Genomic DNA, 21,953 nt, shown 5'->3' with positions numbered 1-21,953 from the left:
TGCCTGCTTTAAAAAGTGCTACTGGTTTCAGCAGTCATAGACTGTTAATCCTCGAAGTTTACTGTTCCAACACAATGCTGCAGTGATGCTCCAGTTAACAGAAGGCAGGTCAGAACACTAACTGCATTGATAATGTCCTACTGCAGCTAAAAAACATTTAAGCTTCAATGTGTTGTTGAAAATAAAGCTGCATAAAGGTCATCTGATGGCTCTTTACGATCTCACTCCCTCTGTGTGTGTGTGTGTGTGTGTGTGTGCATAAGAAAAAACACTCAGGCTTCTCCCCAAACAATGGAACAACGGCGCTGCGCCATTATACTGTCATGACAGCACCGTTATACTGCGCCGTGCTCTGATACATTTTTAATCCAGTCAGACTGTTTGTGCTGAACGGAGTATTGCCTGTTCGCCCCTCCCCCGTTGGCAGCCAGCCGAGCCGAGCCACAGCGCTGCAGCTCAGAGAGTGAGAAAACAAAAACTCCGTCAAAGTCTTCCAATAAAAACAGCTCCTTCTGCCTGCGTAGCTTGTGACACATTAAGGCTTTATTTTACAGATGAAAGTCTTCATGTTTCCAAAAAGCAGCGAAGCAATTTTATGGCCCAGTCACACGGCACACGATGATTCCTAAACGAAGGGAAAAAGTAAAAAAAGTCACAATAGCCTGTGAAGCAAGGCCGCAAAAGGGACGAAAGAGGAACTTAACAAAACCGTAGCTAACGATCTTGATGCTTTAAACGAAATGCGCCTGGAGCCACAGTTGGAGCAGTGTGTGTCTGCATTTCTGAGTTCCAGGACTTGGCGCTGGGACAGAGCTCATAGCGCCTGAGTCCTGGAGAAACTGCAAACAGAAGCTGTGGAGATCTGTGTGCACATCGGTGGACCCACCTGCTCTGGTTCCTTGTTCAGAACAACAACATGCTGCGCGCTCCGTCTTGATCCCAAAAAAAAAAAAAAAAAAAAAAAAAAACCTCTGGTGTGCCTTGGTCACTGCTTTATCACTGTATTACGTTACTAAGATATATATATATATATATATATATATATATATATATATATATATATATATATATATATGTGTGTGTGTGTGTATGTAACAAAACTGTCAAAGGGGGGAATAAATATAAGTGTAAAGATGATTGAATATATCAGAGCAGTAAATTGATTGATCAGTCTGTGTGAATACGCATCGACTCCACATGTGCGGTTATTTCCACCAGCTGCAGCTGATTCACAATGTGAATTCTGCCTTCCAGAACAGCTCTTTATATAATCTTTTCAATTATCTACCTGTTGCCACATGTACATAAGGGCTGGACTGTCATTCTACACTCATATTGTTATATTTAATAAAAAATAATAAACACATGCAGGGGCTGCAGCTGTCGCTGCCAGATTTCTTGGTTCGTTAGGGCTTTGTTGTCCTTCATTAAGTGCCGTGTGACTGGGCCATTAATAAACGATCATCTTCACCACACAGCCTCAGTAAAAAAAAGTGTGAAAAACTGATTCAGAAAGTTTTTCCATCTTGGGTTTCATCTTTAAAAGAGCAGATTTTCTTCTTTACTTCTGCTGAATTACTTTTTCATTTTCTTTTATTATTGTTGTTTATGCACCAATGACACTAGATCAAATTACTTGTATGTGAGAACTTACTTTGCAATAAATTTGATTCTGATTTGACAATCAAATCAGTCCAGGTTTACCTCTTGTTCAAACAAGACAATTACGGGTTATATTGTTAAAAAAAAAGTATACAATCCCACTCAAATGATAAAAAGAAAGAAACTAAACTGTCAACATGACAGAAAAACTCTGCCTGTCTTACTGGATTAAAGGTACAGTGTGTCATTTTTGAAGAGGAGGGCAAATGTTATGTCCAAACAGTAATGTGTTTTTTTAACTTTTCAATGTTATGTATTTTATTAACCTGTACAGAAACATGCAAAAAAGAACTTTGATATTATAACATATCAATTTCAATGCATCTAAAACCAGTCAAAATAACTCAACGCGAGCCGCCTCGGGTGATAATTGCCAACAGCACCGCTATACAACCCCTGACAATAATTATGGACTCACCGGCCTCGGAGGATGTTCATTCAGTTGTTGATCAAAAATGCACAACAAAACAAATGAGGAACAAATGGGAGGAAACTGGAGTCAACGTCTGTGACCGAACTGTAGGAAACCGCCTAAAGGAAATGGGATTTACATACAGAAAAGCTAAACGAAAGCCATCATTAACACCTAAACAGAAACAAACAAGGTTACAATGGGCTAAGGAAAAGCAATCGTGGACTGTGGATGACTGGATGAAAGTCATATTCAGTGATGAATCTCGAATCTGCATTGGGCAAGGTGTTGATGCTGGAAGTTTTGTTTGGTGCCGTTCCAATGAGATTTATAAAGATGACTGCCTGAAGAGAACATGTAAATTTCCACAGTCATTGATGATATGGGGCTGCATGTCAGGTAAAGGCACTGGGGAGATGGCTGTCATTACATCATCAATAAATGCACAAGTTTACGTTGATATTTTGGACACTTTTCTTATCCCATCAGTTGAAAGGATGTTTGGGGAAGATGAAATGATTTTTCAAGATGATAATGCATCTTGCCATAGAGCAAAAACTGTGAAAACATTCCTTGCAAAAAAGACACACGGGGTCAATGTTATGGCCTGCAAATAGTCCGGATCTTAATCCAATTGAAAATCTTTGGTGGAAGTTGAAGAAAATGGTCCATGACAAGGCTCCAACCTGCAAAGCTGATCTGGCAACAGCAATCAGAGAAAGTTGGAGCCAGACTGATGAAGAGTACTGTTTGTCACTCATTAAGTCCATGCCTCAGAGACTGCAAGCTGTTATAAAAGCCAGAGGTGGTGCAACAAAATACTAGTGATGTGTTGGAGCGTTCTTTTGTTTTTCACGATTCCATAATTTTTTCCTCAGAATTGAGTGATTCCATATTTTTTTTTCCCTCTGCTTGGTCTAAAAAACGTAACCGTTACTGACTGTCACAATTTTTTTTTCCTGATTTCTTATAGTGTTTCTTAAAGCCAGAAAGTTGCCATTTGAAATGACTTTAGTTTTGTGTCATGTCTGTGATCTGCTTTTTTTCTACAAAATTAAACAACTGAATGAACATCCTCCGAGGCCGGTGATTCCATAATTTTTGCCAGGGGTTCTACTAAAAATTTCTGTGGAGAACCCTGACACCATATAATATTTAGATGACCGGTGAGGGTATGACCCCCCTCAAATAAAGGCCAAGAAATAAATAATAAAAATATTAAATAAAAAAGACCACCAGCCTACCTAACAGTTGTTGCAGACCAGGAGGGGTTTGGCTCAGCAGCAGTTGAGAGGGATAGTGCTGATCCTTGGGAGGTAGCTGATAGAAGGAACTCTGAGGTGGTCTGTATGCATCTGGACATTTAAGAATGACAAGAATATTCTTTAATATGAAATGTGATGAAGAATTTAGATCCATGCACACCCAGTGGCCACTTCATTAAGTACAACTTGCTTATATCAGGCTGGAAACCCTTTTGCCTTCAGAACCACCCTAATTTTTCATGGCATTGATTCAACAAGGTGCAGGAAGCATTCTTAAGAGGTTTTGGCCTATACTGACATCACAGCGTCACACAGTTGTCACATCATTACACCATCACTACTAGCTTGAGTTGTTGATACAAGGCTGGAGGGATCCATGTTGTTATTTCCACCAAAAATCTGACCATCTGATTGTCAGAGCAGTAATCGAGACTCAACCTAGGCAGTGCTTTCTAATCTCCCATTGTTCAAATTTGCGAACCCGAGCACACTGCAGGCTCAGTTTCCTGTTCTTAGCTGACAGGAGTGGCACAGTGTGGTCTTCTGCTGCGGCAGTCCATCAGCTTTAATGTTCCACAGGCTGTGCATTCACTCAGAACTACCACTCACTGGATGTCGTCTTTTTTCTACCATACTACTGTCAATGCTGGAGATGGTTATGCAGGAAAACCACAGTTTCTGAAATATTGAAACCAGCCTGTCTAGCACCAACAACCACATTATATTCAGTCACCTTTCATTCATTTATTCTGATGCTTGGTTAGACCTCTTGACCATGCCCACTGCAGTAGGCTTCTGTTTCACTACTGTTTGATTAGGTACTTGTTTTAATGACCAGTTTAACAGGTGTACCTAATGAAATGGCCAGAGAACTTGAACTAGGGTTTGTTTTTTTGAAGAAACATATTTAATGACTGGTTTCATACAAACGTTTCTTTTTAGTTACATTTTAATTTATGTTCTACAGAGAAAGCTAGTGTTTTCATTGCTGTCTGTGTGTGTCGTCTGACCCTGAGGTGGTGCTGCAGAAAGGGTCTTAGCATGCAGAAGATCCAGGGCACTCTGATTTTTCTTGTTTTTCTTCTCCGCAGCGGCCACAGCAGCTTTCTTGGGTCGACCACGCTTCTTGTTGTTCAACTTACGACCTTTGGAGAGAAGTCTGGTTCTTCTGGGTCTGGCAGATGTTTTGACCACTGTCACTAAGCTAGGACGCTCCTCCTCACCACAGGAGTCCTGCTGTTAGATGAAAGGGGACAGATATACATACACCTACATCCATAACAACAACAACAACAACACAGGAAACTTGTCTTTTTGAGATAGTATTTTCCAAGATTTCCTGGTCTTAAAGTTGATTAATAAGAGCTAGAGAAGGGCTGCCCAATTCTGTTCCTGGAGGACACCTGCCCTGCATGTTTTCATGTCGACCTGCTCTACTCATTCTGATTAGTCATTATATATATATATATATATATATATATATATATATGTGTGTGTGTGTGTGTGTGTGTGTGTGTGTCCTCAACTTCCCTGAGGGATTCTTCCCAAGGGTTCAATAAAGTTCTATCTAATCTATTTATTTTAGGTGTTTGTTGTCCCAGGTAATAAGTCATGGGTAGAGCTGAAGAGTGAAAAAACATGCTGGGCAGGCACAGATTTGGGCAGCCTTGTCCTTTGCTCCCTCCCCAAGTCTGAAACATGTATCCTACCTTGCTTTGTTCTCTAGTTTTTGTGGGTGTTGTACTATTGCTTTTACTGTCCTTAGTATCCTTCTGCTGACGTCGCCGAGCTGCCTCTTGCTCCTCCTGACAAAAGATGAACTATGTTTCATTCTACAATATAGAACTAGTTTGCAGATACAAACACATTTTAAAAAAACTGCAGACAATAAATGTGACTTACCCTGAGTTTAGGATTTTTGAGACTAGCAAAATAGTTTTCAAGCTGAAAAACAAGACAAGAGAAATTAATTATATTAGATGTGACCACTGATGGGAATAATGGCATTAAAATAAACGGCATGATTAACTGAGGTATTTTTTTCCACTAATGGGCAAATTAATTATTGTTTATCATTACTACGCTGTTAACGGTACTGACAATAAAATGTAGTGCATTACTATAATTACGTCGACTGAAGCTGTTTTCATCCACAGGCTCTTTGAGCCACAGGAGTTGTGAAGTCAGTTTTGTTTTTCTTCTTTTCTTTTCTTAGGCGGGGGGGGGTCAACTGTATAAGTGATGGAGATTGTCTTAGGAAGAGTAAAGTTTCATGATAAGCCAACCAGAGACAGAATTCACACACATATACAGACAGTCAGTTGCTCGCATGCACGCACACACAACATCAGTGTTTTTCAACTGAAACTACAGACATTTTCCCCTTCATTGAGATGAAAGACAAGAATGCATATGTGAAGGAGTATAATTTAATTTGAGATTTATTTGATGGCCAGTTACGTCCTATTGAGGTGGAATAAATACTAGAAGTTCTAAAACATCTGTTGTGTTACACTGTTCTACTACGTAAACATCGTAATGATAATATCTACAACTAGACATGGGCTGATAACCAGTTTCACGGTATAACGCGGTATGAAAAAGCCACTGTATAAAAACCACAAAAAGTTTCCGTTACACCGTCCCTACGGTATGAGCGGGTTATGAGAATTCTTGACAGGCAGAGCGGAGGCGGCCGCTGCCGCCCTTCCCCCTGGTGCGCATCTCTGTTTACAAACGGGGAGCTAACGTTGGCTAGCTCTGCATTGTGGTTGAAGGAGGTGAAGCCTGCACTGAACTTTTCCCTCCGTCTAAAAGGACCAAGTTGGTTTTTTTGTTTTATTTTCTGTGGAATAGCCCTTCAAGCCAAAACTGGTGGCAACAAAGCACCGTAGCTATGGCCTGTGTCGGACTCAGAGCGATTCAAGATACCCGCAAATACATCTATTCCAAGCACTTTGTTGGTGAAGTTGAGCCAAGTATTGAGCATCCGGAGTTCCGGACCTTATTCCAGCCATGTTTCTCCCTAAGCAAGTAAGTCATGCTCCCCACGGGGCAGAAGCTACATGTCTAAAAGAGTGACTATTATTTTGGTATTTTCTCTAAAGTTATCAGTGGTATAGGGCTCGTAGCGGGAGACACTGCATCAATTAGTGCGCTTGAATCACGCGCGCTTCATATGCAAATAGCCATAATGTTGTTAAAGCACATTTTAAAGCTATACATAATACCGTGGTATTTTTGTCCACGGTTATCATACATTCCAAATCTTATACCGGCCTATGCCTACCTATAACAATGTATTATTATTATTGATGGGTGTCTTGTCTCATGTTGTCCCACAGCAACATCAAAATAGTGTAGATTAATGTACACTTTCTGTGAATAATTTATTCCATTAAGTGTCCATTGAATTAAACATTTATTATAAATGAGTAATTTATTACTTTTCAGAGAGCTTAGTGTTAATGCATTTAGTGACACTGGCTCCCTTGGTGTCTCACAGACCAGAGAAAAAACTAAAAATCCCTGAATTGTTGCAATGGTTGCAATGGTTTCTTGAGGACAAGTTGAAGCAGGCCAATGACAAAGTCTGCTTGACTGGTTAGTGCGGCTGGCTTGTGTGACTTGTTCCCCTCATGTTTATATGGCTTCCCTCCGGGTGCTCCGGCTACCTCAGACTTCCAAAGACATGCAGATTAGATGAACAGGAAACTTTAAATTGACTACAGGTGTGAGTGTTTGTCTGTCCATATGATTTAACCCTGTGATAAACTCGGGGCCGTCCAGGGGGCACCTTGCCTCTTGCCCAGTGACTGCTGGGATGCACTTCAACCCCCAATGACCCCTCACTGGAATAAGCAGGTTCCCCATTACAAATTGTCTCTGCACTTGGGTTCTCCTCATTTCACCATTTATTACAGCAGCAGCGTTAACTGTTGACACCTTATTTCCAGATACCTTGGTGTATGTGGGCTTGAAGAGTAGTTGTAGAGAAGCTTGAATCTTCGACTGGACTGGGTTGGCTGGGTAGTCGAAGATTCAAGCTTCTCTACTATGGAAACCACCTGGACAACTGAGAGCCTACACAGAAACATTGAAGAGCAGTTACCAATTCCTTTCTATGGAAGCTTTGTGATATCTAATGTGTGTGTTAAGTGCCTCCTTGTGTTTTTTTTTTTTTGCCTGAAATTTGACTCCATTATTCCACAACAACTGACCTTTTGCTGTGGATTTCTGAGAGACCATATGCACTGTGTGCCAGGAAGCTAGATTTGGAAAGCTAACAACCAAGATCCTTAAAAATTCCACTGCTTGACTGGTGATGTTCATTTCTTTCTTTGTTTATTGTTTATTTGATGAGGACAATGCAAATTAATGAACACGTCGTGCCTTAGTATAAATATGCCAGATTTAGCGAAAAGCTACTTTCCATCTGTAGTCCTCAGACACACAACAACAAACAATAATTACAATAAATAAATTAAAACAAAACATGAGATTATGTACAATGCATCTCACCTGTGTTGACAGTTTTGATTGTTTTTGAGCCATTTTTTAAGCTCATTTTTAAAAGCACTCAGGGTGGGACTGTCTCGTATAATTGTTGGAAGGCTGTTCCAGTTTGTACAACTCTTCACAGAGATGGTGTTTTGTCCTGTGGCAGTTCCTCTGAGGGGCACCTCACAGTCCCCTCTAGAAGCAGACCGAGTCCTGAGGTTAGGATCTCTATGTCTAATAAATTCCTCCAGAGGAGGAGGGGCTAGGCCATAGAGAGTTTTGTAAATGAGACAAGCACATTTAAGCATAAAGTTGTTAAAACTTAAAAGATGGTATTCCTCCAGAATTTCACAGTAATGAGTGGAATATGGCTTTTTAGCAAACACTTTGATGGCTTTACGTGTAGTTTTTAGTACTGTCATACCAGCAAATGACCATAATGTGCAGCAATATTCAATATGAGACAGGATCATACAATGAAGGTACGATCTAGCAGCATCAGTCGAAATACAAAGCCTGATTTGTTTAAAGTAGACCTGCACTGAAATAAATGCAGTCAGATCTTTGGACCAAAAAATGACATATTTACACATAAGATCCTTCTGAATGTAGTAAAGTAAATCTGCAAGCCCAGATCTGTCATTCAACAGAGAAATCTTCATTTGAAAATGACAAATTTACAGCTAACATTTAGCCCTCTGCAAATTGTCCCTCTCATCATGGACGCTGCCGAGACGTCAGGGACAAGACCCTCTCCCAGCATGCATTGCGCGCACCAACTGTAATTTGTGGATTTACGTCAGTTTGCATCTGCACCTTTTTCTTGTCTTATACGGAAGGATCTACTTTTTATAACTTCATATTGTCTTGCGGTACGCTTGGTGACTACACATTTCTTTTATTTGTGCTTGAAAATTATTTTTGTGGACTTTTTCATACGCCCGTTTAATTGAGTGGTGTCGCATTGAAAATCTACCGTCTTTCACCTCCGGTGTACCGTCGCGGGCTACAGAGGCGAGACTCGCAAAGAATTCAAGTCATTAAAAATATATAAACCTCTCTCAGCGGCCACGGAGCTCTGCGGCTCCGATTACCGAGACGTGCGGCGCTGTGGATTTTGCAGCAAGAAGTCTGTCCTTGCGAGCAACAGGTGATACCGCGCGCACTGCATTAAAACGGCGCGCGCAGTCTCTGGACTTGTGCCAAGTTGGCTGCAACTCCATTCAGTAGACAGAGAGGTGGTGCTGGCTGCACAACAGACACGGGGGTGTGAGTGCCGCGGCGGAATTTAACGAGCGCATGCACTCGGTAAGCGTATCGGGGGAAGTGAGAGCGAGGTGTCAGGGAATAATGTCGCCCTCTGTCGATGTCGCCGCTGATCTGATCCCCGATCTGAGCAAGCAGAGCTGTATCTCACATTCACTGCAGCTTACTTTTGGATGTTGAAACCAGGATGTGTATAACAGTAACATTACTAAGAGATAAAATCAATTTCAATGCGGGATCAGACTGAAGGCGGGAACGCGTCGTCTTGTCACCGACGTCATGGAATGATCCGGATGTACAAACTGTTTTCACAGAGGGCTAAATGTTAGCTGCAAATTTGTCATTTTTAAATGAATATTTCTCCGCTGAATTACAAATCTGGGCTTACAGATTTACTTTACTGCATTCACAAGGGTCTTATAAATTCATATCAGCTATTTCTTTTCTGAAATCTGACCACATTTATTTCAATGCAGGTCTCCTTTAAGGTTTTGAAGGTTAAATTTTACAGTGTTGACAACTTTTTTCACGTTTTTTGAAGGAAAGATTAGAGTCCAAGATGATTCCAAGGTACTTGAAATGGGATACCGTTTCAAGTTCCTCTCCACCTATCGGCACTTTGAGACTGTTCTCTACTGGCATTTTTGAAAATGTCATACAAACTGTTTTAGTTGTGTTAAGCATCAGGCAATTGTCATCAAGCCAGTCTTGTACCTTGTTTAAAATATTGGTAAGTTTGTAAGATATTATATCAGTAACTTCAACTACGAAGCTTTTCAAGTCTAGACTTAAGACACACTTATTTTCCCTTTCATATGGCTAGCATACTGGTACAGTTTTATTTTACGCTTTTTACTCTTTAAATTCATTTATTAGTAATTGGAGCGGGCTGTGGCCTCAACTTTACCTAAATTCAGGGTCTTTTAGTGAAGTTTAGGGCTAGTGGCCGGCGATCACCTTAGTATTTCTTCTGTTTTTCTTGTTGTTTAATGCTGGCAAATTATACAGTATTCTTTGTCTTTCTGATGCCTGATTCTGTTTTTTCTCTCTGTTAAAGGTGCAGCTCCATCCAGAGATGGGAGATGTATTCGTGTTGGCGATCCTCCTGTCCTGTGCGCCAATATAATTATTTCTTGTATATTCGTCCGTGAATTGTTCTGTGAATTGTTCTGTAATTTATGTTTGTAGCATGGCCCAAGCAGAGGGTCACCCCTTTGAATCTGGTCTGCTTGAGGTTTCTTCCTCAGAGGGAGTTTTTCCTTACCACTGTTGCTCTGGGGGTTCGTAAGGTTAGACCTTACCTGTGTGAAGGGCTTTGAGGCAACTCTGTTGTGATTTGGCGCTATATAAATGAAAATAAAATAAATAAATAAAAACTACATATAATGTAGTTGAAGTGAAAAGACAGTAGTTTGGTGAAGTTCACACATTGTGGATATGAATTATGTCTGGCAGCTATAAAAGGCCAATTTGTCTCCTCGTTTGTCTCTATAGTGTTCCGAGCAGATATTCCCTACAACTGAATGGCGACAAAAACAGAAATTAGCTTCATGGTCACTGGTGTCTTTGTAAAGAAAAGCATGTTTGTGCATTGAATAGATGATGTATCACGTATATACAGACAGTATACATATAGAACGTGGAAACCAGACGTCAGGCTACAGTACTTACTATGGTGCGGTCAATGGTGTGCAGGTAGTAGGACACTGGCTTTCCTGTCCAGGATACTGAACCCCTCAGCGGTGAAAGTTCCACCACACGCATTATTGTGCCAATATCTGTATGAAAAGCAACACCCCAAAAAGTTTAAATCATGGCGCTGCCTAGCAAAAGCAATACAGACAGTTACAACAAATACTGGTGTGCCAGGTTTTAAAAAATTACATAAATTAAATAATTAAAATAGATAAATATTTGATACTTACCACTCAAGTTTCTGCTGTTTATTCTAAAATTTAAAGGTGCAAAAGGTTTTGAGGATACGATTTTCCCACCTGGAGAAAATAAATAAATCAATCAATCTTGAACATACTGAATGCTGTACAATTAATGTAGTTCATTGGACCCATGCACACAATGCCCCTTAAAAATAGAGCTGGGGAGTCAGAAGGCAAAAATGCATAATTATATAATTGAGCAATCTCCTATCACAGTTGCAATCCGATTAATCGTGCAGCAATAGTCTGAATCCAAAAGATTTGACGTAAAACTGGGAAAAAAACAATTATTTGCAGATTTAAATTGAATCAGAGTATTTGGATCAATGTTTTGGAAAATACTTTGAGTGTCTTTTACGACATCTGTATTGGGATATGTGTCAAGGGCAATAACCCATAAAATACGTTCACAGACATGCGCTACTCTGGAGCTTAAAATGTACCAACCTTCCTTCATGTTAGCAAAGCGCTCCTTCAGCTGGTGATCTACTTCTGGACCAAAGGCAAAGTTATTCACAAAAATAATACTGGAACACAAAGAAGGAACAGTAAGACAGGCCGTTTTTGTTTTACACACAATAAACAGATTATTGAATGAATGAATTCATTTATTTATTTATTCGGCACACAGAACAACACAGACAATAACACACTCATAAAAAGAACAACGTACAATGAACCCATGTGGCCGAAAGGGTTAAGGCAGAAGCAAAGCTTATAGATACCCCCCCTTTATACCATAAAAAATGAAGAAAGTAAAGAATGTATACATATATAACTATATATACTTATAACAACAATACAAAAGAAATGTGCACAAACAAAACTCAGACAGTGCACCAAAATTTTAAAACACAACCAAATGAGCAACAGTGCATAAACCCAAGAACAACAACAAAATGGTAAACCTAATTTTCCAAGCTATAATGGGTAAGAATATTATTTTTGTAAAGCCTTTTAAAGCCGACTAAAGTACCAAGTAACTTAATATTATCATGACAATTATTCCAAATATTAACACCCTTTACGGAAACACAATAACTTTTTGCAGTAGTTCTGATCCTTAGTTTCTCAAATAATAACGTCCCTCTCAAATTGTAGCTGGAATCCCTCATTTTAAATAGATCCTGCACATTTTGAGGCAAGAACTTATTTTTGACTTTATACATAATTTGTACTGTGATATAATCAACCAAGTCCCAGAATTTTAAAATTTGCAAACCAGCAAATAACGGATTTGTTGGCTCACGATATGGCTTATTGCTGATAATTCTTATAGCTTTCTGTTGCAATAGAAATACTGGATTAGTATTAGTTCGATATGTGTTTCCCCAAACACAATATGTCATATATGGAACAAGTAATGTATGACACAAAATGGCCAAAGAATGTTGGGAGAAGTCTTGTGCTTTATGCAGAATTGCAATGACTTTTGACATCAATATAAACACCAAGACATTTTGTATTTGTTATAATTTCAATTTCATGTAATAATAAATTTCTGCTCAAGTTCACAGACTTATTACCAAATATGATACACTTAGTTTTACCAAAATGGAACAATATTTTATTTGAATCAAACCACTGTTTAAATTTATGTAATTCATTCTCCATTGTGTCCAGGAGCTGTCCCAAATGATCCTCACTACAAAACACAGTTGTATAATCAGCAAACAAAATACAACTTGCAGACTTGGAAACCAAATATATATCATTAATGTACAAAAGAAACAGCAATGGCCCAAGGACTGAACCCTGGGGTACCCCACACCTAATCCTCAAAAACTCAGAATTTGTCCCATCAATGTGGACACACTGATGCCTATTGTGCAAGTAGCTTGTTATCCAGTCATGTGCCAATCTCCTGATACCATACATCTTTAATTTGTTCAACAGCAAAGTATGATCAATAGTATCAAATGCTTTCTGTAAATCAAAAAAGACCCCTACAGTATATTGCCTATTCTCAATCACGTTGGAAATTTGTTCAACAAAATCCATTACTGCCAATGAAGTAATGTGATTTTTTTCTAAAACCGTATTGCTGCTCGCTAAGGATATGATGTTTAGCTAAGAAATCATTTAACCTCACTTCAAATACCTTTTCCAGAATTTTAGAAAATTGTGGTAAGAGGGAGACTGGCCTATAATTTGAAAAAACATGCTTGTCACCAGATTTGAACACTGGTATCACTTTAGCTATTTTCATTTTGAAGGGAAATTTCTTATCTTTCAACCAACAAACTATTAAGGACAAATGTTTCACAAAAGGATAATTAAATTTCCTATACCCATTCATACAGCAGAGCAGACCCAGACATGAAGTACCACATGAAAGTGCAATCTTCCTGATCTTACATCATAAACTCTCAAAAGTTTCTCAAATGTAATCTACTCCTTTAATCCAAACTCAACAAGAAAACACTTTAGGTTTCAAGTTTGATCACATATTATGAAGCAGATTCATATTGAATGAGAGGATCTACTGTAATTTTCTGGTCAATCAGCATAGAAATAGCATCCTTGAATTGGTGTTAAATTGTGGATTCAACACAATGTCATGAAACCGTTCTGTTTTCAATATTATGCATGTATTTGGAACATGGTGGGAGAGTGCACAAACACAAAATGTGTTTGTCAACCTGGTCACTGACTTGACTTTTGGTACTCCACCTTGTGTTGGCGATCCTTTCTTTCCATTCTTCAGACAGAAAATCACCTCTCTCCAACTGAAAAGTTTAGAAGTAAAATAAGCTTGACAAACATCCCCATTTCATGCCAAGCAAGGTCTTAAACAAAATAAATGCTTAATACTAGTGGATTTATAAACCACGTGCGGCACTAATGATTCCTGAACCTCCGCTCAGATATGTGTTATGGAAACTATTTCTCTAGAATTAGTCATTAATTGTTAACTCACTGTGTACTCCCCATGTTTCTTCCCATACCATTTCATCCACTTTTTAAATTCTTTGTCCATGGTCTGAAAGAAAAGAACACAAATGTGCATCTGTAAATGAGAGTGATTCCAAAACAAATTTATCGCAATATGGTGTGTTTCAGGAGTATTTGTAGAAAGGATGATTAGAGAGTTAATGGAATCTGTCAATGTCAGGTGTGTACTAAGACCCAGAACTGACAGAAGAGCGACTTACAGAGATGGTTTACGGCCATGCACATATATTTGTGAAATTCTGAGTATTATAAAGATATCAAGAAAGCCCAGATTAAAGACCTGAAAATACTGAACAAAGGTCCATCTTGTGAACATATGTTGCCTCTGTAGGAGGCATGATTTGACAGATGTGGCTTATACTCTGGTGTGAGCTACATGTGTAAATAGTTGTATATAACTTTGTTGTTTACTACATTTGTACATGTTTTTGAAATTTACAATTTATATTTGCATTCTAAGCTATAAAAATGGTTTGTCGTTTTTAGAATAAAAAAGAACTTTTTTTCTATTTGGATTTTATGTTTTTGTGTGAATTTAGGTTCATTGTGTTAATGCAGTATGTCAGAATGAAAGAAAAACTGTCACACAGGTGAGGTTGTGCTGGAGGAAAGACACCAAACAAGGCAAAGTAAAAGTTTTTTAAGGTAAATTAACCAAAAACAATCAAAAACAGCCAATTATACCCAGGACTCCAGAGGGTTAAAGCCGTGCAACTTTATTTTATTTTTCTTGCTGCTGCTCTTTTTTGGGGTTTTAACAATAGAAACATCTCCACATCACACACTGTCACTGCACTATTATTTATTTTTGGCTGTGACTGTGTAAGTGTGCATACCTGTGCCCCCGTATCTGTCTCTGCTTGCAATAAGATGTAACAACATGCAATACTTGTTATGATGTAATACAGGAAATACGCAAAGCAGACGTTTTGCAGATGTTTGAACTGCTGCATTGCTGTCTCATCGCACCAAGACACACTTTTATAACAGATGCTATACACATTGTACAAAGCTGTGTGTTTCTATACGATCCTGGCAAAAATGCACATTTGTATGGTGTCACTGTGTAGTTGTATGTATGGCTTTAAATGAAGCAGAGATGCTTTCTATGTGTTTAACTTAAATTATTCAACTAACAAATATATTAGCTCACTGTAGAGGAAACAAATATTGTGACAGTGACGTATGGCTGAAATTATCTGACTGAATTAATAATTAATCAGAAGTTTCAGTCTGGGAATTGTTTCGGCAGCTGAGTGCCTGGTGTAATGAAAGCATTAGGAAAACACCAAATTTAATCTAAAAATGTGCCATCATTAAATGTAATATAGATTTCCATGCAGCACTCTGGATCTTCTCATCATGTCTAGTTGCACCATGGTACTGCTCAAAAAGTTGAAACAGGACTAAAAAACAAAATGCAATGCTAAAGTACCCTCGGCCGTATGAGTATGTAATCAGTGAAAGAGTGTGTAGGAACAATGTGACCTTTTGACCCCTTAGAATAGGCAACGTTGACCATCTCTGAACTTGTCCAAGGTCTGTGTCCCAAGAATTTTCCCTGCGAATTTGAAGACCCTGGCAGATGTCTTCACAATACCTGATGACCATATTTTGGCCTTGGGTAGTAAAACAAAACACTATCTGCTGCTAACTGCCAAAACATTGTGTGACTTGCAGCACCCCACTGATCCAAATTAAAACAGTTTCCACTCTTGTGCAGTGCTGTTGATGGAATGGACATGGCGCACATCTAATATTTGTGAAATATTCTTGTAGTTACCTCTGCATAGGTGGCTGGAATGTCTGCTTTTTCTACCCCGTAGTAGTGTTTACAGTTGGTTGCTGCAGCAACCTGCAGCACAACCTGCCCCACTCCTGCAAATAATGCACAAAACAAACATGTCCAGATCACACCTTCCATGTGTTTTTAGACAAATCATAGTGAGCTTGTTTCCTCATGATGCATCAAAAACATTATTTTTGTGGATGCATTATAAATAAAAAAAAAAACATCAAGACATAGCAGAGATACACAGTATGTGTCTGGTGTACACATGGGTATTAAATACACTACATGGTTTCAATATGGCTTAAATTTAAAGTAGACCTGCATTGAAATAAATGCAGTCAGATCTTTGGACCAAAAAATGACATTTACACATAAGATCCTTCTGAATGTAGTAAAGTAAATCTTCAAGCCCAGATCTGTCATTCAACGGAGAAATCTTCATTTAAAAATAACAAATTTACAGCTAACATTTAGCCCTCCGCAAAACTGTCCCTCTCATCATGGACGCTGCCGAGACGTCACGGAGAAGACCCTCTCCCAGCATGCATTGCGCGCGCCAACTGTAATTTGTAGATTTACGTCAGGTTTCATCTGCACCTTTTTCTTGTCTTATGTCTTTTTCTTGGAAGGATCTACTTTTTTTAAACTTCATATTGTCTTGGGGTACGCTTGGTGAGTACACATTTCTTTTATTTGCGCTTGAAAATTATTTTGGGGGACTTTTTCATATGCCCGTTTGATTGAGTGGTGTTGCATTGAAAGTCTTCTGTCTTTCGCCTCCGGTGTACCGTCGCGGGCTACGAAGGCGAGACCCACAAAGAATTCAAGTCATTAAAAATATATAAACCTCTCTCAGCGGCCACAGAGCTCTGCGGCCCCGATTACCGAGACGTGCAGCGCTGCGGATTTTGCCGCAAGTCTGTCCTTGCGAGCAACAGGTGTCACCGGCTGCTTCGCATTAAAACGGAGAGCGTAGTCTCTGCACTTGTGCCAAGGCTGCACCATTCAGTAGAAAGAGCCGTGTCTGCGGCTGCACAGCAGACACGGGGGTGTGAGTGGCCCGCGGCGGAATTTAACGAGCGCATGCACTCGTTAAGCGCAGCGGAGGTAGAGAGAGGCGTGGGGGAAGAACATCGCCCGCTGTCGATGTCGCCGCTGATCTGAGCATGTATCATGTATCAGAGCTGTATCTCACATTCATTGCAGCTTACTTTTGGATGTTGAAACCAGGATGTGTATAACAGTAACATTACTAAGAGATAAAATCAATTTCAATGCGGGATCAGACTGAAGGCGGGAACGCATCGTCTTGTCCCTGACGTCATGGAAATGATCCGGATGTACAAACTGTTTTCACAGAGGGCTAAATATTAGCTGCAAATTTGTCATTTTTAAACAAAGATTTCTCCGCTGAATTACAAATTTGGGCTTACAGATTTACTTTACTGCATTCATAAGGGTCTTATAAATACATATCAGCTATTTCTTTCTGAAATCTGACCACATTTATTTCAAAGCAGGTCTCCTTTAAAGAAGCAAAGCACAAACTAACCACTGCCAAGGTCAACAAAGGTATCATCCTCCATCATTTCCATTTCATCAATAATCTGAGCCACCAGGTCAAAAGATGTCTCTCCATACACTTCAGGGGAAAAGGGCTCATAGTTGTTCAACTTCTCTGGATCGGTCACTGAGTGGTTGTACACCTGCTGTAGGATGTGTCTCAGCAGCCCATTGGAAGGACGTTTGTTCAGCTTCATGGGCTGGGTGGTCCCCTTCCACTATGAGAGACCACATATACAGCTTTAAAGATCCACATAAAAATGTTCAATTAAGCAGCAACAGCCTGTTGCTGTTATAGGACACAGTTTACCTGATTTATGCTTCTACAACTCCGTAACTCTGTGGCCATGCAATGATGTAGACGTGAGCGTGACTCTTTCAAAGTTCTCTGTAGTGTCGGTGGGCGTCGCAATGCAATTTACCGTCAGAATAGCAGGGTGCGCAACATGAAGACCACGGCAGGGAATTTCTTTCTGCCTGCTCCGCCACTGTTCTTGGCCATTTTTTCTTCTTTTCTCTTTTTTCTGGACCAATTTGTCCCTCAACGAGTTCTACTTCTTCATACAATCTTCATCCTCTAAACCAACATTACGTGCAATTTCCCTCCATGAACTGCAGGTAATTTGAGCAACTTTGTAGTTCTGACTCCATGCCTTAAAGTTGCTCATATTTGCAGACTTTTCTGCCAAACACTCCTCTATTTAATCCATGATCGAAAAGTAATCAGCGTGCGCACTTGCACAATCTTTGAAATATGATGGGAGAGGAAGGAGTGAAACCGGAAAAATGACTACCTACAGCCCTTGTCTCCGTCATTTCGACGTGTAGTTTTAGTTTTTAGGAAATGCCCGTCAGGTTACACAGAGGGGCTGGGAGAGGGTACGCAGTGATGCAGAGGGCTCCACATTGCTACGGAGATGAAGAAGCATAAATCAGGCTTTAGACTAAATGGCATTACTTGATCCAGAAGGCAAGTGGTGTTTGCTTTTATTGTCCCCTTTCCATTTCTGCCATCAACAGTGTTTCCCCCTCTGGTTTTAGCTTCTGTTGGTGTCAGATATATCTTATTTCAACAGCGGTTTCTGTATTTCTTTTTTCTTCATTTTCTTAAAATTTGTGTTTTGTTTGCTTAGTTGCTTCTGCTTGTATGCTGTGTAAGCAGATACATGATGATATATACATAAAAACTGTGCCACAGGCACTGTAGCTCACCTGAATGATACAAGGCATCACAGTTTCAGCTACAAAACTGGGCATGGCTAAACTCCATAGAATGAATCACGGTCCAAAATCATAATAATAATAATAATAATAATCTTAAAACCCCACTAAATATGATTTGGAGCTACCTTTTTACCAAATTTGAGCTCAAAATCTTTAAAAACCACTGGCAATGGCTCCAGGTGGAATTTTCAATATGGTCACCATGGCAGCCACATTTGAAATCAGATCACAATGCCCAGAACAAACTTTGGTGTCCTTATAGGTAGGAACATGCACACCACGTTTCAGCTACATTGGTTCAGTGGTTTCTGAGTAGAAGATGCTTAAATTGACAACTGGAAAAGTAGACGTGATCACAGACCAGAAGTCATATCAAGGTCAAAATTTTGCAAAACCCACTGGATATGTTTTTGGACATGCTGATTGATACTCCTGTAGCAAATTTCAGCTCAGCTGCTGCATAAATGGCTGACAAATAGTTATATATTAGATTTGGTGATCCAATTTCAAATATGGCCACGGCGACCATATTTGAAATCAGATCGGAATGCCTCAAACTACTTTGGTGATCTCATGGGTAGGAACATGCACACTAAGTTTCAGCTTCATTGGTGCAATGGTTCCTGAGGAAATGTTTATACATTATGACGGCGGACATTTTGAACATTCCAAAATTTTCTTTGCGCACTGGCACGCAGCCGTGCACAGTTTACAATGGGTTTACTCATTGGCATGCAAGACTGCATGACAGTGTGGTGATCAAATTTGTGTGTCAAGGTGGCTTAGGTCATGCTGCTTTTAACTTGGACTGGCAGTTGCTGTGTTGTTTTACTCAGCATTTACATAAAATAGACTTCTTTGTTGTTTTGGCCCCACCTAGCTGGCAGCATAGCAGCTACATGTCTCTTGTCACTGTAAAAAGGCTCAATCTCACTGAAACTGAAAGGCAAACCAACCAGATGCCTGTCTCTTGTTGCTAATATAACCAAGGGGTGATGGGCGTCCCCAGTCATGTTTGACAGCATTGTAAACAACCCTCTGCTGGATCAACTGTGCACTATGTAATGACACATTTACATCCGCCAAAGTGTTTTTCTGCATCGTTTATTTGGTAAAACGTTTTCTTCTTGGCAAAAATAATGCAGACACTGATATGCTTGTGAAATGCTCATAACAAGTAATAATACCGACCATTTGCCATGTCTGTTGGACTCTAGTTGCAAAAGTCAAAGTGTGCACGCAGAACTACAGGTGCAGGGAGTGACTGGAGAGGTTGGAGTCATCAAGGACTGGCTGTACTGGAAAATAGTCTCAACAAAACAAATATGACTAAATGATTACAAGTTCATAGCTAACATTATATTTATGTAAATGTCAAACTACACATCTGTGACCATTTTTCTCTCAGGTGTGTAAATATTTTCTACCACTGAATATGACTACGTAATGTTCGATTTTTTCCTTCAAACTCTCGTACTGTTCCTCCTGTGACTTCAAATTCAGTTTATGTTTGACACTATTTATAACAAGTGAAAGGAAAAAAAAATTCACATAAAACTTATGATTTTTGTTCTACAAGTTTGCACATCATATTCTACAAGTTATCATCAAGTGTACTGGCTCTCACATATTTACCTTCATACAGATCCCCCTCTCTTTACTCATGAGGTTTGCGTGCACTGAGTCTTTGTAAATTAATTGCACAATGAACACACATTAGCCACGCAGAAAGACTGACCTAAAGAGGGACGCACTCTATCACAGCAAAAACCCTTCACACATTTGGACTCACCAACTGGTGAATACTGTCGATGGCTCTGTTGTACTTATCACAAAGTCTCTGCATACTCTCGAAGCTGTGAGAGTCACAACACAAATCACCAACAAATTAAAAACAACTTCCCATTCAAACAAGCATTTGACTGGTTACCTAAACAAAGCCACACACATACACAAAATGTGATCAAGTCCTTTTTGTAAGCTCCACCGCTTATACGCAGACATTTTCAAGTAAGCCTCACCTCTTGGTGTCATAATCAATGAGTACGTAATTTTCCATTGCCAGCTTGAGGTCTGGGATCTCTTCACACACCCACCTAGAAAGCACATGAAATTGGCACAAAATAAAACATTTTTGATAATCACTCAGGTGAACCACTTTAAAACACAAATGGATAATGTTGCTTCCTGTCTAAAACAAATATTCAGAATCCAAATGTGCTAGCCTGGCTTCAAATCAACATTCAGTGGTAACATTTGAACCCTGCTGCTCCTAGATACTACAGGGTGACTTGAAGAATCCATTTTTGGTGGTTGTGACACACAGCTGACCCTGGTATTGCCAATTTGTATCAATAATATTGCTCAGAGTTTGAGCTGCTGTTTTTAAGTCATCAAAGATATAAAGGATGCAATAAAGTTAAATTTCACTTTAAAAAAAGTGTGCATATATATATATATATATATATATATATACATACACTCAACAAAAATATAAACGCAACACTTTTGACTTTGCTCCCATTTTGTATGAGATGAACTCAAAGATCTAAAACTTTTTCCACATACACAATATCACCATTTCCCTCAAATATTGTTCACAAACCAGTCTAAATCTGTGATAGTGAGCACTTCTCCTTTGCTGAGATAATCCATCCCACCTCACACGTGTGCCATATCAAGATGCTGATTACACACCATGATTAGTGCACAGGTGTGCCTTAGACTGTCCACAATAAAAGGCCACTCTGAAAGGTGCAGTTTTGTTTTAGGATACCAGTCAGTATCTGGTGTGACCACCATTTGCCTCATGCAGTGCAACACATCTTCGCATAGAGTTGATCAGGTTTTCAATTGTGGCCTGTGGAATGTTGGTTCACTCCTCTTCAATGGCTGTGTGAAGTTGATGGATATTGGCAGGAACTGGTACACGCTGTCGTATACGCCGGTCCAGAGCATCCCAAACATGCTCAATGGGTGACATGTCCAGTGAGTATGCCGGCCATGCAAGAACTGGGACATTTTCAGCTTCGAAGAATTGTGTACAGATCCTTGCAACAATCGCGCCGTGCATTATCCTGCTGCAACATGAGGTGATGTTCTTAGATGTGGCACAACAATGGGCCTCAGGATCTCGTCATGGTATCTCTGTGCATTCAAAATGCCATCAATAAAATGCATCTGTGTTCTTCGTCCATAACAGATGCCTGCCCATACCATAACCCCACCGCCACCATGGGCCACTCGATCCACAACATTGACATCAGAAAACCGCTCACCCACACGACGCCACACACGCTGTCTGCCATCTGCCCTGGACAGTGTGAACCGGGATTCATCCGTGAAGAGAACACCTCTCCAACGTGCCAAACGCCAGT

General features: G+C 39.7%; 1 protein-coding gene across 1 annotated transcript in view; it reads right to left on the bottom strand.

Moving 5' to 3' along the window:
* dot1l (DOT1-like histone H3K79 methyltransferase) overlaps nt 1-21,953 on the bottom strand; it is an 89,902-nt gene that overhangs the window by 44,878 nt on the left and 23,071 nt on the right. Inside the window, 13 exon segments of the mRNA XM_034180222.1 lie at nt 3,319-3,429; nt 4,350-4,575; nt 5,049-5,144; nt 5,242-5,283; nt 10,777-10,883; nt 11,031-11,099; nt 11,490-11,569; nt 13,716-13,771; nt 13,963-14,025; nt 15,781-15,875; nt 17,342-17,570; nt 20,369-20,432; nt 20,598-20,672. Of these exon segments, the coding sequence (XP_034036113.1) occupies nt 3,319-3,429; nt 4,350-4,575; nt 5,049-5,144; nt 5,242-5,283; nt 10,777-10,883; nt 11,031-11,099; nt 11,490-11,569; nt 13,716-13,771; nt 13,963-14,025; nt 15,781-15,875; nt 17,342-17,570; nt 20,369-20,432; nt 20,598-20,672 (1,313 nt within the window).

The sequence above is a fragment of the Thalassophryne amazonica genome, chromosome 10 (genome assembly GCF_902500255.1).
Source record: "Thalassophryne amazonica chromosome 10, fThaAma1.1, whole genome shotgun sequence".
NCBI classification, from domain to species: domain Eukaryota; kingdom Metazoa; phylum Chordata; class Actinopteri; order Batrachoidiformes; family Batrachoididae; genus Thalassophryne; species Thalassophryne amazonica.
Note: the sequence above shows the minus strand (reverse complement) of the source record. Positions and strands in the feature narration are given on the sequence as shown.